This window comes from Martes martes (genome assembly GCF_963455335.1).
Source record: "Martes martes genome assembly, chromosome: 8".
In the NCBI taxonomy this organism is placed as follows: Eukaryota; Metazoa; Chordata; class Mammalia; order Carnivora; family Mustelidae; genus Martes; species Martes martes.
In genome coordinates, this window is record NC_137895.1 from 113,290,734 (window position 1) to 113,317,119 (window position 26,386).

The following is a 26,386-nucleotide window of genomic DNA, read 5'->3' on the forward strand; positions in this document are numbered from 1 at the left end:
GAAAGCCATGTTTGTTTATAGTTGTTTGTGTTATTTCATTGCAGATATGAATGAACATAGCTCTAGGAGTCACAGTATATTTCTTATTAATGTAAAACAAGAGAACACGCAAACAGAACAAAAGCTGAGTGGAAAACTTTATCTGGTTGATTTAGCTGGTAGTGAAAAGGTAAAATCTTTATATTCTGGTAGATACTTAAGCATTTTAAAAAACTTTTGCTTGAATTTGGACTTTGACATTATTCATTGTTAACATGTTAAAAACTATAAAATTGGATTTGCTAATATTTCTGAGAGTTAAAAGCTTTGATGACAATGCTTATGACTACTTAAACTGAAAAACCAGTTCCAAATTACTGTCATTTGTGCCATAGTCCAGTTCAGTCAATAGGTGTTACCTTTGACTTAAGGTGTATGATTTTATTGAGAATTTTGTTTAGTATATTGTTATAAACTTTTTTTTTTTTAAGATTTTATTTATTTATTTATTTGACAGGCAGAGATCACAAGTAGGCAGAGAGGCAGGCAGAGAGAGAGAGAGGGAAGCAGGCTCCCCACTGAGCAGAGAACCTGATGTGGGACTCAATCCCAGGACCCCGAGATCATGACCTGAGCCAAAGGCAGCGGCTAAACCCGCTGAGCCACCCAGGCGCCCTATTGTTATAAACTTTATTAGGTATCCTTTTCCTTAATTTTGATACCTGTTACCATACTGGCTGTGGGCTCCCTGTGAAAACTGGTAACTATCCATTAATCTTCTCTGGTTTGGTTGTACCCCTTTCTTTCCTTGGTTGATTATTTAATAATTACAGACTATACCATATACTAATCTGATTGTAGTTTATGCAAAAATTAAAATAAGTTCAAATATTTTAATAATTGATCTCTGTAACCATTTTGGCCATTTTGCTAATTTTTCTTCTGATTAAAATGACATGCCTGTTCCCTTTTACTTAAGTCTTAAACACATCTTGTCTTTGATTTTTGTGAATTCTGAGAGGTGTTTCTTCGGCCAGTATTGTTAACATACTATTTTATTCTGTCTTTAACATATGCATTTCACATCTTCTTAAAAGAAGTTTGCTTTTATATTTAAATTCAGTCTGTAATAGTTACAGTATCAATATTATACTTCAGCAAATGTTAAAAGCTTCCCCTTTTTTAATGAAGCAAAGGGGGTTAACAAATAGTAAATGGCAAATGTACATGAGATTTGTTATTTTCAAGAGCACAAACTTGAAATAAAATTTGTTATCTCCTTAATGACATTCTTGTCATGCACCTAGTTACTTGACCAAGTTCTCAGAAGTTTAATGCTCAAGAAATAGTGATAGCTTAGAATAAATACTTGGCAGATAAAATAATGGAGGTTTTTGTGTTGTTGTTTGTTGGCTATTGATGACCTGAACTTTTTAGAAAATTTGAAGAAGCTTAAAATTTTATTTCATTCTTTTGAAATCGTATGTGTAGGTTAGTAAAACTGGAGCTGAAGGCGCTGTGCTGGATGAAGCGAAGAACATCAACAAGTCCCTTTCTGCTCTTGGCAATGTCATTTCTGCTCTGGCTGAGGGGAGTGTGAGTGCACATCTTCTCTTTCCTTGTTGTTGTCTTCTGGGGATCCATGTGTGTAGATGCACGGATGTTTGAAAGATTCGGTGTGTTTGAATCAGTGTGTGTGAATTAGTTGTCTTACAGGAATTTATAGTATTAGTATGTAGATCTTAGTTCTCCTCTTAATATTAATCCGTTAAAATAACCAAAATCCTTTTGTAACTTACTGAAAGTGTAACATATTTCTGTAACAAATTTTATTCCTTAGAAGCCCATTGGTCTTCTATGTTTTTTATGTTCATAGACATATGTTCCATATCGAGATAGTAAAATGACAAGAATCCTTCAAGACTCATTAGGTGGCAACTGTAGAACCACTATTGTAATTTGCTGCTCTCCATCATCATACAATGAATCTGAAACAAAATCTACACTCCTGTTTGGTCAAAGGTTAGTTGTTAAAATACAAAGTCTAAATGACAGGTCTTTTGTTTATTAAGTCTAGAAAAATGTGGGTAGGTATTATTCAAATCAGTGCATTTTGTAATATGCTAGACAGCTTTTTAATTGAGAGATAATATAAACAAGGTCCATTTTTAAAGCTGCTTGGATTTGAATTGTTTTAGTACATATCAAAGTCATATGTTAACTTCAGTCAAATTTATATGAGAAGCTTTAATTCAGCATTAAAGAAAGTAAGCATTTAAATCAGATAATAAAGAAAAGCTTGGCAAATATAATCCTGTATTAGCCTGTTGACATATGTGATAGGTTCACATAATGAGATAGCCAAATATGAATTGCTTAACCTAGGAAAGTCGGTAGTGGTGATTTATCTTTGACTTTCAACAGTAATTTTTTTTTATTATTAATTTATCCTTGCAAATGAATTGGGAAAATAGGGGCCCTTGTTTTTTTATCCTCATCAGGTTATTTTTGTTTTTGTTTGTTGTTTTTTTTTTTAAGCTATTCACAAATTTGAGAACTGACACAAATTTATTTAGCTTGTAAATAAGTACTATAGTAATTATGGTTCTTTGTATTTAGTTATAAAGATAATTAACAAGAATAGTCAAGTTGCATAACCAAAAATACATATATATACACACACCCCTTCATATATATGTAACACGTATGGATATCAATTGAAAGTAATTAATTCTAGTTACATTTTTTTTTCCTGCAATTACTTCTCTTAGGGCCAAAACAATTAAGAACACAGTTTGTGTAAATGTAGAATTAACTGCAGAACAGTGGAAAAAGAAATATGAAAGAGAAAAGGAAAAAAATAAGACCCTGCGGAATACCATTCAGTGGCTTGAAAATGAACTCAACCGATGGCGTAATGGTAATAATTTATGAATATGTCATTTGGAGTTTGTTGAATATGAATGTAAAGCTATTTTATAAATTTGAGACTAATAACAAATATAAATAAAATTAACAAACCATATCCATTTTTACTTTTTAAGCATTGGGGTCATCAATTAAAAATTAATAAAATCTTTTAAATCCTAATTTTATCTGTAATGATAAATAGAGGCACAGAGGCCATCTTGGAAGCTATAGTCGTCACAGATGGCAAGGTTCCTACAGTAGGGTGGAAGCAATAAAATTTATAAGATTTGGTGACTGGATTTAGAAGATGGAGGTGAGTTAAAAGTAATTGCAGCTTCTCAAATCTCAGACTGAGCTGATAAGAAAGTTGGTGAGAGCTGTTGAAATTGAATAAAATTGTAATTCATTTTAGACAGGTGGATAGTTTACTAACTATGCTTTCTCTTGTTTTAGGAGAAACAGTGCCTATTGATGAGCAGTTTGACAAAGAGAAAGCCAACTTGGAAGCTTTTGCCGTAGATAAGGATATTACTATTACCAATGATAAACCAGCAGCTACAATTGGAGTTACTGGAAACTTTACTGATGCTGAAAGAAGAAAGTGTGAAGAAGAAATTGCTAAATTGTACAAACAACTTGATGACAAGGTAGGTATTGTTCATGTTCTAGTTTGTTTTAGAATGTTATGGCATAGGTATTTTTATTTTTAATTTTAATGCTATAGGTCCAGGGGACCTTTATACATCTTCTTTGGTTTCTGTTAACTTTATGAAAATCGTTGTGAAGTTGACCCTCAAATAACACTGGTTTGAGCTGCATGGATCCACTTAGATATGGATTTTTACAATAAATACAGTAATATAAATATATTTTTCTTATGATTTTAATGACATTTCTCTAGCTTGCTATACTAAAAATATGAATTATATTTAAATATAAAATAAAAATTTTATATAAAATATATAATTAACTATAAATATAAAATATAAATGTAAAATTAAAAATAACAGTAATTTAAAAATATATACAATACATTAACAAAAATATGTATTAGTTGTTCATTGGTAAGCTTTCCATTCAATAGCAGGCTAGTAAGAGTTAAGTTTTTGGTAAGTCAGAAGTTATATGTGGATCTTTAACTCTCTTGTGGGGGGGCACAGTCAGCGTCACTAACCCTCACATTGTTTGAGGGTCATCTGTATTAATAAAAATAACAAAATCACAGTTTCTGTTTTAGTGCAGAAACTGTGAGACATAATTATTTTTTCCCTTTAAAAGAATTTTCAAACGGAAATTCGGCATTGGGTCATTGGAGAGCCTTAATAAAACGATTTCTTAGAATCAGGGATCTAAGGACTCAAAGGTGATGCAGGAGATTAGAGAGGGAACAAAATAAAGTGGAAATAGTGTTTTCCTGTTTTGATTATGTCCGTTAGTAGTGTGAAAAACAAATTATGAACCAGAAAAAGAAGGGGAAAACAAGAGCAGTGGAGAGACTAGAAGTAAATAGTTCTGATTTTGGTTTTAGGTGATATTTTATATGTATCTTAACCATATACGGCAGTTTTGGAATAGCTGCCTGGCCATAATTTTCAGTAATAGATTTAAACGTTTATTGTTTTTGCATTTAAACTATTTTTTTTTATAAACAAGCCTTTTTAAATTTGGGTGATGTCACAATTACTAATTGAAAGAAATTCCATCTATTTCAGCTTTTTTCTAGGAGATTGAAATAAGCTATGCTGAATTTAGAGAAACAGTTTTGAAATATTTTGATCAGGGGAATAGTAATCTTACTATTTGTATTAGAAAATAGAATCCGGTTGTGAGCTACTTCGTTAACTTACTACTTTAAAATTCTAGGATGAAGAAATTAATCAACAGAGCCAATTGGTAGAGAAACTGAAGACACAAATGTTGGATCAAGAAGAAGTAAGTTGAATACCTTACATACTGCTTTCAGAAAAGCTTTATAGTTTGTCACTATTATTTAAACATAAAAGAACCTACAGAGCTTAGAATATACTGGAGTACATCAACAAGTTTTTTTAATATTTCCGTGCTTCACTGTGCATATGATACATCATTGGATTAAAGCAAAGATTCACTTCCTCTTAAGGTTTTTCTGTTTTTCCAGTTTGAGTTCTAACTGGAGGGGAGAGGAAACTTTTCAGTATTCTTTTCTTATAGTTCTACTGGAGTTTTTAACTCTGTCTTCTACTTTCCTTGCTTGACATACAGTGCTGTTTTACGTCTTTATTCTCCCCCAAAACATGTCTTATTAATTCTTGAGAAAGACTTATTACACTGGGCTGGGATAACTTTAGACTGTTCCTCCCTTTATGGAGAGTATTTCCACATGTAAATGAAGGAAGAAATATTAAAAACACAATGTTGTATTGTCATTCCTCACTTAAACACACAGATACAGGTTTAAAGGGCTAATTAAAGAAAGAAAATAACTGATCTCTGAATTGCTTGGACCTGTCTTTAATAATTGTATAATTTAAGGTATGACTTACTGTGGGATTGAGAATATCATTGAATGAAACATGTTTTACTCCTCTCTCACCATGTCTGCCTTCATCAAACCTGTTCATTTTTGCCTTCTTTACTTTAATAATAGTTCTTTCAAGTTCTTCTTCTCTAGTTTGTCACCTAGTTCAGACCCTCAGTTTATCTTACCTGGCAGAGCAGGGGGATAATTAAAAAAATGGTACTTCATTCAAGGTTTGTTTTGGAGATGGGGCCAAAGATTATATAGCTTCAGTAAAGAAGAGATAGCCACCATCAGTCAACTTAGTCCTGGTCACATCATCTTTGTACTTCAGTTATGGCATGTTTTCTCAGAAAGGTCACTAGTAAACATCTACACAATTCTTCATTATAATATTCTGTGCTGTGTGTTATAGGACATTTAGCATGCATGGCCCCACTTCTAAGTACCATTAGCATTCTGCACCATTAGAAATACTCCTACAAATTTCCAGATGCCTCTCCCTACTTAAAAGCCACTGACCATAGACGTTTGCAATATTCTGCTAACTAGCCTCTTGGCTTCTCTGCAGTTCAAATTTTGTATGTTGATGCTAAGTTTTCCTGAGGCATAGCTCAGGTGCCATCCCTTTTTGACCAAAGAAAATCTAAACTTTAAAGCATGTTTTCTAAACATTTACTAATTTCTTTTTCTATGCTCATTATTCATGAACCTAGTATGCCTTTTCCTTTCCATTAAAGTAATTTGCACATGACTAAAATTGGCCAATTCTTGCCACCTTCTTCATGAATAACCTGCAGAAATACTCTACCAAGCATAAATAAATACATACATACGTACTGCCAAGCACTTTGTCACGTCCTCTCCCTCCTTTATGGCTCTTAGTTAACATTCTGTCATGTATTGCATCTATTTATGTACCTTTTTTTCTTCTACTAGATTCTTCAAAGACAAAGTCTTTTTAATTTTCTTACTGTCTCCCACAGTGTCTATCACAGTGCCTGCATATAGTAGTCAGTAAATCTGTTGAATGAATAAGTGTTCACACAGTTAATAGCATCCACATTTTATTCTTTGTTAAACTTGTATACCTTTTTATATCTGTATACTTTTACTCTTTCATGTAGCTTTTGGCATCTACGAGAAGGGATCAAGATAACATGCAGGCTGAACTGAATCGCCTGCAAGCAGAAAATGATGCCTCTAAAGAAGAAGTAAAAGAAGTTTTGCAAGCCTTAGAGGAGCTTGCTGTCAATTATGATCAGAAATCTCAGGAAGTTGAAGATAAAACCAAGGAATATGAATTGCTTAGTGATGAACTAAATCAGAAATCGGTAGGTTATCATTCTGTTTTCTTAATATTGTAGTAAAAGTATTCTTAATTGAAATTAACTAGCTTCTTTCTAGTAAGCTTAATACTGATAGTATCTGTTCTTAAGGCATTCCAAGCCTCAACTTCAGTTCCTCCTTTATATAAAACCTTAGAGGTGAAGGAAGAGAGTTATCTTTTAGTTCCTGAAGATCTGTTAAAAGATAATTAAAATGCCATTTGAAGAATTGTTGGCTATTCCTAATAGTCTAATGTTAAAGGAAAAATAAGTTTAACTTCTAATTGTTCAATAATGTTATTAGATGACTGTTAAGTAAGAAATGTGCACATAAAAGAAGGAGATACAACTTTCTATAACCTGGGTTTTGTTTACTGTTACATTCCCAGCCCCTGGCACAGAGCCTACCTAGCACAGTGAAGGCTCTTCCTTGGGATTCTGCAATAAATAAGGATCTTTATTTGTTATCATTGCTATAAGACAGGATTTGCCACCCTCCTAGAGTGATGTCAAAGGTAGTATATAACTGTGATTGTGACTACTATACTTGCAGTGGCATCATGGAAGAGCTCTCTTACCAACATTTTATTACTGTCAATACCAACTTCTTGTCCAGAAACCACATCTAGAGTTGAACTCAGTGTCAGTGTTCACTACTTATTTCCCTATCCTTGTTCACCTATTTAAAGAAAAGCAGTCAATACTATTTTTAAAGGTTTCATGCCCCTGATGAGAAATTCATTTTTCCCTGTTAATCTCCAAAGTTACAATTTAATAGCATGGAGGTCAAGGTGCCCTTATAACTCTTACTGAGTTTGCATTATTAGCACATCTAATTACTGTTTGGAAGAACAACAGGAATTTCTTACAATTCGAAGCTGTAGTTGGTCTTCAGTCACCAGTTTCAGTCTTTATGACAGTTCTGTCTGTGTCTCAGTTACAAAGCTGAATCTGTCAGCACTACATTGGTAGTAGAAGTTAGAAACCTTACAGTGTTCTGTATCTTTTTATATGTGTACAACATTGCTACTCAATTGTTAGAGAAAATACCTGGTGATTTAGAAATTAATGCATGCTACCTTATGAGACTTGAAAGGTATGCCTGGTATTTTAGATTAAACTGGGTGGACACACTACTGGTACTCAGAAACTTAGGGAAATGTCCAGAAGAAACAAGAAACCAAAATAATGGCATCTTTATTAAAAGCAACTGCATTTTAAAAAAAGATTTTATTTACTTATTTCACAGATAGAGATCACAAGTAGGCAGAGAGGCACACAGAGGGGGTGGGTGAAGCAGCCTCCCCACTGAGCAGAGAGCCCAATACAGGCTCCATCCCAGGACCCTGGGATCATGACCTGAGCCAAAGGCAGAGGCTTTAACCCACTGAGCCACCCAGGCGCCCCAAGCAACTGCAGTTTTTAATGCAACTTACTGACTTTTAGTATCTGACCTGTGGTATAATGATTAGTTTTAATGTGGCCAAATTGAGTTGGACTTTTCGAAATTATAGTGACTTTGTTGCTGGTAAAGCAGCTATTATTTTAAACTTAATTAAACTCAGTAATGCTGCTTCATCACTATCTCCTAGATAATTGCTTATGTCATAGTATCAAAGAAGCAGTAATTATCAAGTGGACTTTTCCAGGGACTATGTATATAGAAAATAGATAAAACATACAAACCGTCTAGAAAGTTCAGTTCTATTCTAACATTATTTTGCTCAGACTCTGTTTCCAAAGATAAGACATACTATGGTAATAAAAGAAAATTCAATCTAATTATTTTGGAAGTTTCTCACTTCTAGGTAGGAAACATAACCCAGTCTCAAAAATTAGTGAAATGGGGGGATGCTTGGGTGGCTCGGTTGGTTGGGCAACTGCCTTCAGCTCTGGGACAGAGCCCCATGCTGGGTTCCTCCCTCTGCTTCCACCGCTCCCCCTGCCTGTGTTCTCCTGCTCTTTCATTCTCAAATAAATAAAATCTTTAAAAAAATATATAGTGAAATGGTACAAACTATCTGGTTTTCAAAGAGCATAATCTGGCTACTTTACAGCGTCTGTTAGGTCTAAAATATTTTCTAAGCTTAAACTGGGAGCTATCCCAGAATTCAGTAGATCAGTTAGTTCAAAAAACTGAAAGTAGAAAATAATGCTTTTGTGAGTCCTGGGTGAACTGAAATACCTGTCAATATTTGAAGTAATCTTTCACTTACTAGGTTTAACTGTGCCTTTTGTTTTGGGTTCTGTTAGGCAACTTTAGCAAGTATAGATGCTGAACTTCAGAAACTTAAGGAAATGACCAACCACCAGAAGAAACGAGCTGCTGAGATGATGGCATCTTTACTAAAAGACCTTGCAGAAATCGGAATTGCTGTAGGAAATAATGACGTAAAGGTAAATATACTAACCAAATACTAAGTATGATTATCAGTAGAGAACTCATACTTCTGTTTACTACTTAACTTTTACAAAGTTCTTTTCATACCCATTATCTCATTCAAAACAACAATGTGTAGTAGATGTAGGTATTAATTTCATTTTAAATAGGTGAGGAAAGAGGAAGAGAATAAGAGATGCTCAAAAGCAGTATCATTTATTTGGATCCCATGTTTGGTTCTTTTCTCTACCATGTAAAGATTTTCCATTTAGAGATTATGTTAATAAATTACTGTACATGAAAGTATGTAACTGGGGCAACAGTGAAGATTAGCTCAGGGAGTTAACTCATAAATGAATTGGCCTGTGGTTGCTTTTAAATATTTGAGAAGATAAAAAAGATGAGTACTACTAATTTTAAAGTTCTACTATGAAAAATTTCAGACATGTAACAGTAGAGAGAATAATACCTTGAATTTCAGAGTTACTAGTAATCAAAATGTTGCAGTACCTATATGCCTTTTATTCTTTTTAATCTTTTTTAGAATACTAACATTGGTTATGTTAGCACTAGGCATGTGATAAGAAGAAAAGATTAGTGACCTGGTAAATTTTAAAACTTAGACCAAAAAAAGCAAACTAAAACTCTTAATTGCAAACACATGTACATGATATGAAAGATTCATATGTTGCAGTAGGTATTTGTTTGGACTTTTTCTTCTTGATTGAAACTTAATTATGTAACAAAGAACAAACTTACACTAGGGTTTATTATGACAGCCTACTAAGAATAAGATGCCTAGTTTAACAAGATTTGAAAATGAAATAAAAGTTTCCAATATGGAGTACACATTTCTTCTGTTAGTTGTTATTCAAAGCTGCTGTGTGTTGATGGAGACAAGGATTTGTCTCCTAATACATCATTTTTTAATGTTGGCTCATGCTGTTGAGACCAAAAAAAAAAAAATGTTAAATACTGGGTGACTTGACTTACTCTTTCTTCTCTCCAGAATGTTCCATCTGAACATTGAGGGTGAACTAATGTGATAGAGCTATGTGGGACTCTTCAGTGATGGGAAAGTAAATTTATTTCATATCACTAAACACGAGATAGGTGTTCAAAATTTGTTCTATAGATTTGTGTCTTCTTTTTATTTTTTAATTTTTTTTAAAGATTTTCTTTCATTTGAGGGACAGAGAGAATGAGCAGGGCGAAAGGGAGAAGCAGGCTCCCCACTGAGCCAGGAGCCTGACATGGGGCTCGATCCCAGAACCCAGGGATATGACCTCAACCAAAGGCAAATGTTTAGCTTTCTGAACCACTGATGCACCCTGCAGCTTCTTTTTAGAAAAGTCTTTCCATTTTATGTTCAACTAAGTCTTAATTTAAGTGAAAAAGTGGTAAAAAGAGAGAAAAGAGAAGAAATTGTTTATTTTCAGTGGCAGTGCCAGTGATAAAATACAGGTTCCTTGACTCCCTACACTTTTTTTTTCACTATGCCATTATAGCATTTTGATCCAAGTCAGCCTTGCAAATAGGTTCTTAAAAAAAAAAAAAAGGATTCTCAGTACTTTTGTCATTTGTATGTAATTCTTTTCCTCTTAACATCATCATTAAGCATTGCTGAGCTTTATTAACTTTGTGGTTTTTACATTGTGATTCACTCTTTGTGTCGTATGGTTAATGGATTTTGACAGATGGATGATACAGAACCACCATTACAGTATAGTTATATATATAGAACAGTTTCACCTCCTTTACAAATCCCTTGTGCTTACCGTATTAACCCCTCTCCCCTGAACAACAGCCAGTGTGATCTTTTCAGGTATAGTTTTGCCTTTTTCAAAATACCATATAGTTGGAATCATACAGTATTTTTCATTTTAAACTGGCTTTTCTTAGCAACATGCAGTTAAGTTATTTCATGGCTTGATAGCTCATTTCTTTTATCACCAGATACTCCACTGTGTGGATATACCAGTTTATCCATTCCTCTATCAAGGGCCATCTTGGTTACTTGAGGTCTTTGGCAATTACACATAAAGCTGCTATAAACATTCATATGCAAATTTTCCTGTAAACATAACTTTTCAATTCAGTTGGATTAAAATACCTAGGAGCATAATTGCTGGAACATATGTTAAGAGTTGGCTTTATAAGAAACCCCCAAAGTGGCTGTAGCATTTTGTATTCCAGTCAGCAGTGAATGAGCACTCTTGTTACTTCACATGCTGACAAGTGTTTGATGTTGTCACTTTTTTGGTTTGAGATGTATATAGTGTTATCTTATTGTTTTAATTTGCAGTGGGATTGTTTGTTTTCTTATCTTGAGTTTTAAAGAGATCTCTCTATGTTTTGGGTAGAGTCCTTTACAGGTAAGTGTTTTGCACATATTCCTCCCAATTTGTGGCTTATCTTTTCATTCTCTTAACAGTGTCTTTTACAGAGCAGAAGTTTTTAATTTTAATAAAGTTTAGCTTACAAATTTTTCTTTCAGGATTGAGTTTTTGGCATTGTATCTAAAACTCATGTCCATACCCAAGGTCACCTAGATTTTTTCCTGTTTTGGAGATTTTTGGTTTTATATAATTTACATTTAGGTCTGTGATCCATTTGGAGGTTTCTTTTTTCTGATAGGTATAAGGTCTGTCAAGCTTTGTTATTTTACGTCTGGATTGATAGTTTTTCTGTGACAGCTCATTGAAAAATCTGTTCTTTGTCCACTGAATTGCCTTTGCCCCTTTGTCAGAGATCAAATGACTGTATTTGTGTGTGTCTGTTCCTGGGCTCTATTCTGTTCCAGTTACCATCTGTTCTTTTGCCAGTCCCACACCATCTTGATTACTCTAGCTTTATAATAAGTCTTGAAGTTGAGTAGTATCAATCCTCTGACTTTGTTCTTTAGTAGTGTTTGGCTCTTCAGGTTTTTTGCCTTTCCCTTTAAAACTTTAGTGTCTGTTGATAAACTTGCAGGGATTGTTATTAAGATTATGTTAAATCCATAGATCAAGTTGGGAAGAACTGACATCTTACTATTGAGTCTTTCTATCCATGAATATGGAATATCTCCCATTTTGTTTAGTTCTTCATTGATTTGTCATATTGATTTTATACTTGCTATATTACATTTATGCCTAAGTATTACTTTTTTCTTTTCATTCTAATGTCTGTGCCACTGTTTTTTTAATTTCACATTCCCTTCTTCATTGCTGGTATAAGAATGTGACTTTCATAAGTTAATCTTGTATTCTGCTATATTAACTATAATGGCTTACTATTTCTAGACATTGTTGTGTGTTTTTTAAATAATCCTACCCTCTACAAACAAAGGCAGTCTTATTTCTTCTCAAGCTCCACTTAATTTTGACACTGAATACTGTACTGGAATTTTTAATGAAACCCATGAAACTTAGGGAATGTACAGTCACCACGGTTCTTCTTTATTGAACTTAAAAGTCATCCTGTCTCTGCCCCTAAACATCATTACTAAGTTTTATACTGGGCTTACATATGATTATCAATGAAGAAGAAATCTAAAAATTGAAAGAAGCAGTGTCTTCAGTTTGTTTTTAGGTTGCATTTGTTGTTTTCCCTTGTAAGCATGTATTAACATTAAGTTTTAGAAAACAAGGAAGGTAAAAATTAAGCTAAGTTTACTTGCCCTTTATTAAGAACAATATTTAATGAAAGAAAAACTCCATACTTTTTATGAATATTGGGTAATACTTATTTTGTTAAAAGATTTTAGAGTCTAATTAGGTAACCACAAACTGGACATTTTTGTTTTTAATTTTTTTTTTTCTTACAGCAGCCTGAAGGAACTGGCATGATAGATGAAGAGTTCACTGTTGCAAGGCTCTACATTAGCAAAATGAAATCAGAAGTAAAAACAATGGTAAAACGCTGCAAACAGTTAGAAAGTACACAAACTGAAAGCAACAAAAAAATGGAAGAAAATGAAAAGGAATTAGCAGCATGCCAGCTTCGTATCTCTCAAGTATGTATAACAGAACAAAGTTTCTTCACTTTTTGAACAGCCATGTATACATTTTATTGATTATAAAAATTTTAAGGAAAATGACCTTCTGTGGGTTATTTTGGGTAACAATAAAAAGGTCAGTTAGTTTTTCCTGCGAGTGAATTTAACTGGGTTATATTTAGTGACATGTATGTATATGTTATATATAGAAATTTGCTAGGAAAATGTGACTGATTTGGCTTTTGAAAAATCTAGAAGAATTCTGGGGTACACAACTGCAGAACCAGTTTTCTGGCTTTGGCAACTGAATGGATGAGGCCATTCACCAAGATAGGAGTTGTAGAAGTAGGGAAAAAAGAGAGTAATGTTAGATGAAGATACTAGTAAGGATATTGCATAGTTCAGCGATCAATACCATAGTTTGCAAGTGTTGTAAGCTATACTGGGGACCATTTCCTTAATTAAATTATCATTGTAATATTACATGTTTAGATACACAGAGAAAACCTGCTAACTTTCAGATTATCCCTAAGAACAAAATGTGTGCATGAGACTTTATTCTTTTGGCACTTCATATCAGTATATTTTTCCCAAAAGCATGAAGCCAAAATCAAATCATTGACTGAATACCTTCAAAATGTGGAGCAAAAGAAAAGACAGCTTGAGGAATCGGTTGATTCCCTCAGTGAAGAACTAGTCCAGCTTCGAGCACAAGGTATTAACTTTTGATTTTTTTATTTCTTTAGTATAATTGTAGTAAATTAAATTTACACTGAAAATAGTGGGAATATGGATAACTTGGAACAGAAATAATATATTTTAAAATGGTTTTGAAACCTATTTTTAAAATTGTGTTTGAATATGGAAGTGGCCAATCTAGGAATTTCCCACAAAGTTATGAGGGGCATGTGTGGCTGGGGGCGGGGTATGTATAAATCTTAACATAGGGGATAGAGAAAGCTGTCTTAGCTCCTACCATGCCCTAACCCATCTGTTCCAGGATTAGGCAAAGAAAATAAACTATAATATCAACATAAAGGATATAAATATATTATTAGTAAACATGTTCTGAGGCCGGAGAGCAAGATTTACTATGTAGCATTTAGATAATTTAAAGTCAAGTACTGCCAAGCAACAGATCCTTCATAAAACCTTTGGCTCCTTGGTTTATAGGAAGAACTTTAAGGCTTATTTCTTCCCTGTTTTCTCTCTACCCAAACAGAGAAAGTACATGAGATGGAAAAGGAGCACTTAAATAAGGTTCAGACTGCAAATGAAGTTAAGGCAAGTTTGCTGTAATGTTGGATTCTAATGACTTTAATCCATTGTTCTTATTCTTAGTCTTGATTAATCTGATTTAAACCCTTTTCTCCCAATAATTTCAGCAAGCGGTTGAACAGCAGATCCAAAGCCACAGAGAAACACATCAAAAACAGATCAGTAGTTTGAGAGATGAAGTTGAGGCAAAAGAAAAACTCATCACTGATCTTCAAGAGTAAGTATACTTTTCTTCTCTCTGAGATATTAGAAGCTAACTCAGAAAGATTGACTGTCTAGCAAGAGGAAATAATATCCTTTCAGAAGTCTCCATTTTTCATTGAAAATTTTCATTTTGCCTTGCATGTAAAGAATCTTTTTAGTTAAGAGCATAACTTCTAAGTTCTGGGTGAAATTTTTAAAAATTGGGTACCTGGGTGGTTCAGTTGGTTGAGCATCTGCCTTTGACTTGGGTCATGATCTCAGGATTGTGGGATTGAGCCCCATGTCAAGGCTCCCTGCTCAGTGGGGAGTCTGCTTCTCCCTCTCAATCTCCCTCTCTCAAATAAATAAAATCTTAAAAAAGAAAAAAGGATTTTTAAAAATAAACTTCCTTCTTAAATATTCCCTAACAGAGAAAAACTTCTGGAAATGTGGGTTTTAGAAGGTTGGGGTTTTTTTAAAGTTTTTATTTTATTTTAATTCAAGAACTTTGAAAAAAATAATTGTATTCTTGGTTTTTCATTTTCTCTGTTTCCATAGCTGTATGTATACATAGCCTAGAATTTATAAAAATTGGAGGTCTGCAACTAAGTCACGATTTTAGTAGGAACCAGAGGAGAGTAACAAAAAATGATGACAAATTTTGATATGTGGGTCTTAATGATAATGCCTTAATGATAAATACAGAATGAGATTCATGGCTTCAAACCAAAATATGAAAAATATTTCATTACTGAAAGTAGCCAGGTCCTCTTCCTTCCCTTGTGGGGGACTTGTGGGTCTTGAGTATCTCAGTAGTGAAATGATGGAATTTAAGAATTTGAAAGAATTTTAATGGTGCCGTTCAGAAAATTGATACTGTGTTTTTTTGATATTGATATTGTGTTACATATTTTCTTTTGTCAGCCAAAACCAGAAAATGATGTTAGAGCAGGAACGTCTAAGAGTAGAGCATGAGAAGTTGAAAGCTACAGATCAGGAAAAGAGTAGAAAACTACATGAACTTACGTGAGTAAATGTTTTAATTCAAATTTAAAAACTAACAGCTGTGGGCATGTGATTGGTTCAGTCAGTTAAGTGTCTGCCTTCATCTTAGGTCGTTACTGTGCTTGAGCCCTGTGTCAGGCTCCCTCTGCTCACCCAGGAGTCTGCTACTTTGCTCTCGCGTGCTTTCTCACTCTTCTCTCACTGTCTCTCTCTCAAATAAGTAAATAAATGAAATCTAAAGAAAAAACAAAATCAAAAGTAAATTAGAGGACTGCAGGCATTGCTCTTGGATGTATCCAGTGGACACATTTTTAAGTTTTTATCGGCTAAAGGATATTTTTCTTAAACCTTCTGAGTTTTAATATATACCTTAAAATTTGCAAGGTCCTGTATTCTTCACTGATGGCAGGCTCAGACTTCTGTCAGGATTTCGTTATAAAAATATATCTTAAATATCATTAAGTCATTTAGAAGATTTCAGGATCTGCCACAAAAGCCTTCTGTGAAATTTAAAAAGAAGTGTTCATCATTTACTTTACCTGGTGTACTGAGAGTATACTCAGTACGCAGTTTTCTAGAATCTCAGCAGGTAGAAAACTCATGACTATAACTTCTCACTTCTTGAATTTATGACAGATGATTTACAAATGGAACTTCTCTTATTAGTACAGTCACATGTCAGGACCAGCTTTCAGAATTGGTGTTACACAAACTGCCGAATCTCAACCATAGTTCTGTTTAGAATAATTTTAATACGAAATACGTAAAATGTTTTAGTCTTCAGTAATTTATAATTGCCAGTTTAATCAGAATTATTTTGGAAAAATAGTAGTTAGTGTGTTCTATGTGGTGTATTCTAAAATATAAGAACCATTCCTTTCTAATTCTTTGAATTCTGCTACATTTTATTTCATCTCTACACTGCTGTAGTTTTTTTTCTAATAAACTATAGATTTAGAAGGAGATTGTGAGGCATGTAAAATTTATTTGAAAATAAAACTAACTTTATGGAATCAGAGTTGAAAATATGTATATTCTGCTGTTTAGAGTCATGCAAGATAGACGAGAACAAGCAAGACAAGATTTGAAGGGTTTGGAAGAGACAGTGGTAAGAAAAGCTCGAAAATAAATAAGATGGTGGGATGTTTAATGGGTTTCCCCTTGGTTATACTAAATATGTAAAGACCAAATTCCAAAAACATTGCTGTTCTTAATTCAAGGCAAAAGAACTTCAGACTTTGCACAACCTGCGGAAACTCTTTGTTCAGGACCTTGCCACCAGAGTTAAAAAGGTAATAAGATAATACTGAGGTGGGTATTTATATAAATGGTGCTTACTATATTTAATTATTTATATCTGTAAGTGAGGTAATTTTACGTTGTCATAACAATTTTTGTATAGTTACGGTTAGAACTTATTAACTTTTAATGTTTTCATAGTATTCATTGACCTTCTTTTCTTAGAGTGCCGAGATCGATTCTGATGACACTGGAGGCAGTGCTGCTCAAAAGCAAAAGATCTCCTTTCTTGAAAATAACCTTGAACAACTCACTAAAGTGCACAAACAGGTAACAAACAATCTATTTTATAAGTAACTGCAAAATTATAAGAAAAAAATTGAGGAATGGCAAGTGTTTGAGTATTTCCGAGGCCTAAGGAATTTTCATGCCCTGAGCTGTTTCCATTGCTTTATCTAGCAATTATGTAAATAAATCGCTAGCAATTTTTAGGGAAGTTAATGTTTTTAACAACCCTGTTACCAAGAGGCCAATGAAAATGGGCATTATTTATTTTCTAGGATTTCAGGCCTGTCAGTTTTTCGCACTTATTCATGACAATTTTTAAATCTTTAGTAGATAGGACTTTGCAGTTAAAATATAGTATTTTTTGTCTGTCATTTAATGCCCCAGAGTGTGAACTATATGAAATAATGAAGCAGTTCATTTTTTTTTCAATTGTGCTTATTGTGTGGGTCTTTGTTTTTGTTGTTTTGCTTTTTTGTGGCTTGATATGTGATTTAATTATTTTTAAAGTTTCTTAGCATACGGAATTGCACATCTTTGTTCATATAAGTGTGATGTTTGTACTAGAGTAAAGGGAATTTTAGCCGTTTTGCTTTCCACACTTATTTTAACACTTAAAATGGTGTTTACCAGATTTAGTACCTTATTAAAGAGACCTAACACTGTGTTACACCTATTGTCATTGCCTAGTGAGGAGACAGAATAATTTCCCCTTGTCCCCCCCAAAATTGAGTGAAATTATATCTGTGAGAAATACATATATAGATGATATGCATGGATGTATGTATTCTTTGCATGTTGCTGCCTAAGTTAAGTTAGCTAAATGGAAAATGTTAATATAAAATGTAGTTTTACTTTTTTTTCTAAAGAGAAATTATTGGGCACCTGGGTGGCTCAGTGGTTTAGGCCTCTGCCTTCGGCTCAGGTCATGATCTCAGGGTCCTGGGATCGAGCCCCGCATCGGCCTCTCTGCTCGGCAGGGAGCCTGCTTCCCCCTCTCTCTCTGCCTGCCTCTCTGCCTACTTGTGATCTCTATCTGTTAGATGAATAAATAAAATCTTTAAAAAATATAAATAAATAAATAAATAAATAAATAGAAATTATGAAATGTTTGTATTTTCTCAAATCATCTTGTTAAAGCTAAACTGCTTATTTTCTTTATGTACCTGTAGTTGGTACGTGATAATGCAGATCTTCGCTGTGAACTTCCTAAGTTGGAAAAGCGACTTAGAGCTACAGCCGAAAGAGTGAAAGCTTTAGAGTCAGCACTGAAAGAAGCCAAAGAAAATGCATCTCGTGATCGCAAACGCTATCAGCAAGAAGTAGATCGTATAAAGGAAGCAGTCAGGTCAAAAAATATGGCCAGAAGAGGACATTCTGCACAAATTGGTTAGTAGAACACATTAAAACCTTTTAAACTTTGCTTGGTTTGAATGTTTTTATTTACTTGAAAACATAATCTGATTGATTGATTATGTGTTGTCATGGAGGTATTTGTATTTCTAATTTACCAAAGAGTGGCATTGTTGGGCATGAAGAGCAGATTGAGGGGTAGCTACATTCACAGGACAAGAAAATAAACAAGAACTAGTTGGACATGCAAGAGTGGTCAGACGAAGTGAAACTATATAGAGAGCATTCCTAAAGCAAAGAGAGACTTGCAAGAAAGTAAGTTGTTAGTAATAATATTACATGCTTTAGAGTAATCATTCATACAGGAATAAGGTTTTTAAAGAGGCTGGGGATTATATAGGTCCTGGTGAAAAGGTTATAATCAAAAAGAAAATTTTCTGAGGAACAGAATGGCAAAGAAAAACCACATTTGGGAATTGTGAATGAAGAGAAGAGACCTAAACTGTCACTACAGTCATATGCTAAGATTTATTCTAAAGTCAGTTCTTCTTTTTCATATTAGCTAAGCCTATTCGTCCCGGGCAACATCCAGCAGCTTCTCCAACTCATCCAAGTGCAATTCGTGGAGGAGGTGCATTTGTTCAGAACAGCCAGCCAGTAGCAGTTCGAGGTGGAGGAGGCAAACAAGTGTAATCTTTACACATTACTACAGGTGTGTAGTTTAAATCTGGCTTTTAAATTATAGCTCTAAATGGAAATGTTCAGCCTTTGGTTATTAAATACTACTTTTTTTGGATTTTCATATTAGTTGGGTTTTTTTTTTTAATGTGTAAGATACTAAGATACTGGATTGTTTTTAAAAGCTCTTATATTCTGTCTAATGGATATACCATGGTTTTAACTATTCCCTTTTATTGGACATTTAATTAAGTTGATTTTTTCCTATATTATCAAATGTCTCACATTTCAAATTTCATATATGGAAATTTCTATTTGGAAAATTTCAAGTGTGAAATACCTTTTTGTGTCCCCTCACCTTTTAGATTATTTTCAGAAGATTCCCAGAAGTGGAATTACAAGAAAGTGAGAACTTTTTTTTTTTTTTAAGATTTTATTTATTTGACAGCAAGAGAGATCACAAGTAGACAGGCAGGCAAAGAGAGAGGGAGAAGCAGGCTCCCTGCTCTGCAGAGAGCCCAATGCAGGGCTTGATCCCACGACCCTGAGATCAAGACCTGAGCTGAAGGTAGAGGCTTAACCCACTGAGCCACCCAGGCATCCCAAGAAAGTGTGAACCTTTTTAAGGCTCTCGATACATTTTAATAACATGGCTCGCCAGAAAGATTAGGCCAAATTGCATCTTAGCCAAGGATACTGTCCATTTTGTTGCATCTTCGCCAGCATGAAATATTAATAGTTTTTTGTCTTTTTTTAAAGATTTTATTTATTTAAGAGAGAAAAGGGAGAGGGAGAGAGAGTGCACGCACATGAGTGGTGGGAAGGGGCAGAAGGAGAGGGAGAAGCAGGCTCCTGCTGAGCAGGGAGCCCGATGTGGGGCTCAATCCCAGAACCATGGGATCATGACTGGAGCCGAAGGCAGATGCTTAACTGATAGAGCCACCCAGGTGCCCCTGAATATTAATAGTTTTTAAGCTTCTGTTTTAATAGTCCAAAATAAACATCTTGTTGATTTATTAAGAACTCAGATTGTTTTGGGGGTGCCTGGGTGGCTCAGTGGGTTAATAAGCCTCTGCCTTTGGCTCAGGTCACCATCTCAGGGTGCTCTGCTCAGCACGGAGCCTGCTTCCCCACTCTCTCTGCCTGCCTCTCTGCCTACTTGTGATCTCTCTCTCTCTGTCAAATAAAATCTTTAAAAAAAGGTAAGAATTTGGATTTTTTTATATATTTATTGGTTTGTTTATATTTTCTTTTTTTTTAAAGTTATTTCTTTGTCCTTTCCATTTATCTGTTGCAAATGATTTTCCTAACAGATTCATCTTAATCTGTTTCTGATCACCTCCTTGTAGGAGGATAAAGACTTAACGGCAGAGTAGGATATATGTGTGTGTGTGTGTGTGTGTGTGTGTATATATATATATATATATGTATGTATGTATATATAAAATCCAGAGATACTATCCAATACATTGTATCTTTCTGGTGCTTTCTTTGCATATTAGAATGTTTAAATTAATTTTAAGGGACACCTGGGTGGCTCAGGTGGGGAGCCTGCTTCTCCCTCTGGCTGCTGCTCCCCCTGCTTGTGCTCTCTCTCTCACAAATAAATAAGATCTTTTAAAAATTAATTAATTTTAAACTGTTGATGAATACTCTTCTACTACTCTTAGTACATATGTTTCTTTGTAGCCTGCTCTTTTTTTTTTTTTTTTTTTAGGATTTTATTTATTTGGCAGAGAGAGAGAGAGACAATGAAAAAGGGAACACAAGCGGGGGAGTGGGAGAGGGAGAAGCAGGCTCCCCACTGAGCAGGGAGCCTGATGTGGGGCTCAGTCCCAGGGACCCTGGGATCATGACCTGAGCTGAAGGCAGACGCTTAACGACTGAGTCACCCAGACGCCCTTGTAACCTGCTTTTTTAACTTAGTAATATGTTCTGAACATTTTCTTGTACAACACAACTAGGTAATAAGCTGCTAGTATTCCATCATATAGCAGAAACTCCAATTTTTTGTTGTTTAGAAAAGTCACAGTTTGAATCCCAACTTTCCTATTTTTATGAACTTCAACATATTACTTTTCATAGTATTTAATTTCTTTACTTTTTTTTACTCCTTTAAATTTCTTAAGCATGAACATAAATTACGTATTTATGGTCTAAAACTAATGTACCTATAAAACAATATTTTTTCCATAACCACAGTAACATTGCATGCAACAAAATATTTTTAATATTAACTAATGCCAGTCCATATTCAAATTTCTCTAATTATTTTTTCCCCACTAGGTCCTTTATAGCTGGTTTATCTAAACCACGGTATAATCCATGACCACTGTTTACATTCATTTAGATCTCTGAAGTCTCTTTTAATCTAGAAAAATCCTCCCTTTTTAATGACATTGGTTTACTGAGGAGACTAGGCCAGTTATCTTGAGCATATGCCTCCTCTGGATGTATTTCTATGTGTGATAGCCTTATTTCTCTATTCCTTATATAATGAAAGCATTTATGAGGTGGGGCATAAGCATCTTTAACAAGACTACCAAATAAAGTAGGGCGCCTGGGTGGCTCAGTTGGTTGGGCAACTGCCTTTGGCTCGGGTTGTGATCCTGGAGTCCTGGGATCGAGTCCCACATCGGGCTCCCTGCTCAGCGGGGAGTCTGCTCCCGCTGACCTCTCTCCTCTCATGTTCTCTCTCTCTCTCTCTCTCTCTCAAATAAATAAATAAATAAAAATGTTTAAATTTTTAAAAAAAGACTGCTAAATAAAGTAATATGTGTTTAATATTGTGTCACATCCATAGACATACAGTAGATTGCTTTCCTGCCAATTAGAGACAGCCTCTGTTTTTCCGTTTGGAGTAATGACTTGCTGAGCCCCTTTGTTAGTGAAATGAAAGTCACTTTTGAGAATTATGCAAGTTAAAATTTTACCTAGTACAGAGCAGCTGTTCAGTAATAGGCAGGCTGCCTTTTCTGGAAGTGTAGGTGGGCAAAGGGATTTTCACAGCATAAATAGAGATGCAGATAAAAGTTTATTCCTTTTGGGTATTGTCTTCACATTAGAATTCATGTGTAAACTTTGAACTCCTATTTTGTTTGCAGAGAGGATAGACCAGGGCCTTTGTTAAATATAACTTAAGTTTTAGCTAGAAAGTAGAATGCTGATCCCAGTGTAATGACAGCAGTTTAGCACATGAGGGAGATAGCTAACCTAGCCAGACTAGGTTTTGAAGACTTGAAGTAGTAATTATAGAAGTATAGTTGATTACAGGATTATTTCATTGCTGGTCCAAAAGGATAGTGGTTTTTATTTTTTAAGGCCTTGGATCATTCAGTCTTAAACCATGATTGTGGAGTATATGAGCTTCGTAAGTGATAAACTGTTGAAAAGTTGAATAATATGTAGAGAAATTTTAAAATTATTTTTACTTATTAAGCAAAACATTTCAGAACACTGGTTTTATTTCTGGGGAAGACAACAATGTGTTAATAATACTGATTCTGTTAGAACCCAAGTTTACATGTCTGGTTGTCTTTCTTGCATAATACTGTCAACAAGTTGAGTTTTCCTAAACACACAAGTAAATAGGTGGCTTAATACAAGAATGCCTCCAGGTAACAACAGCTGGAATTGTTTATTTCACTGCTTCTTTTCCTACTCTATCTATCCTGTTTTTACCTATCCCTCTCCCTGACCCACACTTCTTGTTTGTTTTTGTTTTTTTTTTTTTACAGCTACCATGAATATAACATCTTGGTCTTTGGCTTAAGAATCTCACTGACACTGTCCACTGACTTCCATCTTATTAACCATCTTTTTTTTTTTTAAATGTAATTCCTACATATGCTCACTGATAACTCTCTTGGGGAGATAAAAACAAAGAGCTTCTTCCAAACAGAAGCTAATTAAAAAGAAAAGCGATCAAATCATTTAATTATTGCCATATTTTTAATTGGGGGGAAGTGGTCTAAGCTATTGGCTAAAATGTTTTTAAATATATTGGTATGTTTTATTTACTTGTTTCATTCTTTTCATGATTATTTTAAACTAATTTTATATAAATAATTTTTTTGCATCTATTTTCAGGTGTTGAAAATAATTGAAGATTGAAGAGGACATAATATCAAGCAAAGTCATTCACTGACTATAACCTCTACCCCCTGGGAATTGTAGAATTATAACCTTTTTTTTAATGTATAAATTATACCTGGCCTGTACAGCCGTTTCCTACCCACTCTTCTTATAAACTCTGCTGCTTCCCAACACAACTAGAGTGCAATTTTGGCGTCTTAGGAGGGGAAAAGATGACAGTTTACAACTGTGGTTCTATTTATTACACAGTTTGTCTTTTGTGTCTTAAATTTAGTCTTCACTGTGCCAAGCTAATTGTACCATATAGGATTGTGCTTTTTGTACTTGTTTTTTGTTTGTTTGTTTGTTTGTGTTTACTTTTTAATCTCAGTTTAAGTTACCTAGCTGCTACTGCTTCTTACTTTTCTTTTCTTAATAAAATGTCTTCCTTACTTTAGGGAAAATGGAACATTTAGATTAAATGTCTTTAATTTCACCACCTAAAACACTACATGCCCACAAAATATATCAGGTCAGTACTGTACTTTAAAAATCCCTTGAAATGATTTCAGAGTTAAAATTATTTGTACTGTGTCTGAAGTTTGCTTCTGAAAACTACTGTTTGAGCACTGAAACCTTAAAACTGCGTAACAAGGCATTTGAGACTGAGCACGGCTAATTAATTGTCTTCATGAAATGCCTGTTGCTGAATTATCTTGGATAGAAATATTTTATAATATCAGAAGCAAATCTCCATTTAAGAAAGAGGATTTGGAGAGGGAATTCTATTTCTCTTCCCAGTTCTATAATCAACATGGTGTGATGGAATGTAAACACTCTGCTTCATTCTGGTGAGCCTGCTAATTAATGTAAGAATTGGACAAATACTAATTTGTCATCTTCATGAAATGAAGTAAGATACTACAGGATTAAACAGCATTTATATTCTTAACTACTGTATTGGTTGATCTAAATTTATAGCCAATGGAAATTGAGAAAAATTTTGGAGAACTTAATGGTGAGCTTATAAATCTGTAGGTGAATTTTGGTCTGAAATCCCTGAGGTATTTTTAACCTGCTACATTAAGTCATATACTATAATTTATTTCTTATTTAGTTAGTCTAGAAATAGCAAAGTGCAAGCACTAATAATCCTCAAAGAAATTTTGTTGGCTATAGCCCATAATTTGGTAATTTGTACTAAGTGTATCTATCCATATTTGCCACTTCTTCCTCAGCTTATCAAACGACGTCAAAAGCTTATTTTCAGAAGTTCAAAATGTAGTAGGGAGGGAGATTTAAATATTTGCTTCATCTGTGTGTGGGGTGACTACACCTATATTAGCAGAAATTTGAAGATAATGATGATCTAAGGTGATTCAATCAATAGAGAAAGTTGGAAAATTCTGTGTTAGGATCTGGCTGGCAGAATTAACTTTTTGAAAAAGTTTTATACACAGATATTTGTATTAAATTTGGAGCCATAGTCAGAAGACTCAGATCATAATTGGCTTATTTTTCTATTTAACTATTGTAATTTCCACTTTTATAGTAGTTTTGATTTAAAAGATAAATTTATTTATTTATTTTTTTAACAGTCAAAAGTCCTTGCTGTTGTAGTCTGCAACCTTCAAAATGATGGTGTTGCTTTTCAGATTGTCAAAAGAAACACTCCAGAAATTGAGATGAAAACTTGATGTGCAGCAAGATTGAAGTAATACAGTTAACTTAAAAAAAAAAAAAAAAAGTGCTATAGCCTGTTTATGGTGATAGTTTTCTAAATGGAGAACTGTTGGGCTGCATTTACATAGACATTTGTATTTTGTTTCAAAAGAAAGCTTGCTTCTTTGGCAGTATTCTTAAATGAAGCAGAATTTTTTTTCTCTTTTATCTGAACATTATGGTAGTTCATTCTTGTAAGATGTATCACGGGTATTGGTGCTGTGTAACAAACAATTGTAATTAGCATGTGGTTCAGAATTCACAATGTTAGGGTTTTTTAAAATATTGAAATGGTTCTTTTCTATTTATAATTTCAGACTTTCACAAAGTGTACAAAGAATTTCATAAATTAGTTTTCAGTGAACTGCTCTTTTTGCTATGGTAGGTCATTAAACAACATTTACTCTTATAAAATTTCTGATCATCTAGAACATTGACACTTGTTTCGATTTGCGGTGTCTTTTTTTTTTTTTTTTGGACTAACTAGTAACGTTCCTCTGAATGGTATTGATAAATGGTTCAGGAGAGAAACTCAATGAAATAAAAGAGTAATATTTATTCATGGTGATCAATTAAATTATTTGTCTAATTTAAGCAAGCTACTGTTCATAACTTTCAATTTGATATAAGGTGACAGAAAATCTGAATATACCTGTGGAATATGTTGGTTTATTTTCAGTGCTTGAAGATACACTCAAAGATAACTGGTTTGGGAAGACGCCATATAATCTTTAAGTTAACCTGCATGCTGTAAATGTGTTTTATGTTTAAATAAAGAGGAAAAATTTTTTGAAATGTAGTAACTTTCTTAAAACTTATTTGGTGAAGTATTAGGTTGATTTCATATGACTGAGTGGCCTTTGTCTTGCAGGTGGTGACTAAAATGTTGTTATATTCGTGTATATTTTGTTTCCTAATGTATTGCATATTCTTTGGACAGTGGGTATTAAGTTTGCAGGCTAAAAAATTAAGAACCAGAAATGAATCCTCAATCTCACCTGTTACTTTACTGTAGCCTTACCTGTTACTTTTAGTGTAGCCTTCCTGCATGGTTCTGTTCATCTGAGCCGGATTGTTTTATTAACCTGTATAAGAAGTGTTTGTTTTTCAATACTTACTCAGTGTTCCTTAATGGTCATTCAGGCCTAGCTGGAGAAAACTAAAGAAAGACTATTCATGAATTCTAGTGGTGATTTGGCCTTTTGTTGGGGGTGGGGGAGAGGGATAATAATCTTAAATTCTTCGTTATAGAAATGTTTAATCACATATAAAAGCATGTAGTAAATGATGAAGATCCAAGTACCTATCACTCCATTTCAGCAGTTAATTGGCTCGTGGCTAATCTTGTTCCATCCATAACCACACTTGTGTGTCCCCTCCCCCTATTATTTTGACGCAATCCCAAATGTCATATGCATTTATTCATAAGTATTTCAGTGTATATATTAAAATACATACTCTTTAAAACACAAAAAATTTTTGTAAACAAAATTTCA

General features: G+C 34.0%; 1 protein-coding gene across 1 annotated transcript in view; it reads left to right on the forward strand.

The window, feature by feature from the left end:
• Positions 1-26,068, forward strand: part of KIF5B (kinesin family member 5B) — a 44,538-nt gene extending 18,470 nt beyond the window's left edge. The window contains exons 9-27 of the mRNA XM_080810371.1: positions 45-169; positions 1,471-1,575; positions 1,856-2,001; positions 2,751-2,899; positions 3,343-3,536; positions 4,753-4,821; positions 6,514-6,720; positions 8,968-9,111; positions 12,903-13,091; positions 13,671-13,788; positions 14,296-14,357; positions 14,459-14,568; positions 15,459-15,560; positions 16,587-16,647; positions 16,760-16,831; positions 17,004-17,108; positions 18,236-18,452; positions 18,979-19,128; positions 23,184-26,068. Of these exons, the coding sequence (XP_080666497.1) occupies positions 45-169; positions 1,471-1,575; positions 1,856-2,001; positions 2,751-2,899; positions 3,343-3,536; positions 4,753-4,821; positions 6,514-6,720; positions 8,968-9,111; positions 12,903-13,091; positions 13,671-13,788; positions 14,296-14,357; positions 14,459-14,568; positions 15,459-15,560; positions 16,587-16,647; positions 16,760-16,831; positions 17,004-17,108; positions 18,236-18,452; positions 18,979-19,109 (2,306 nt within the window). The 3' untranslated portion in view covers positions 19,110-19,128; positions 23,184-26,068. The remainder of the gene's footprint in view (positions 1-44; positions 170-1,470; positions 1,576-1,855; positions 2,002-2,750; positions 2,900-3,342; positions 3,537-4,752; positions 4,822-6,513; positions 6,721-8,967; positions 9,112-12,902; positions 13,092-13,670; positions 13,789-14,295; positions 14,358-14,458; positions 14,569-15,458; positions 15,561-16,586; positions 16,648-16,759; positions 16,832-17,003; positions 17,109-18,235; positions 18,453-18,978; positions 19,129-23,183) is intronic.
• Positions 26,069-26,386: the final 318 nt, after the last annotated feature.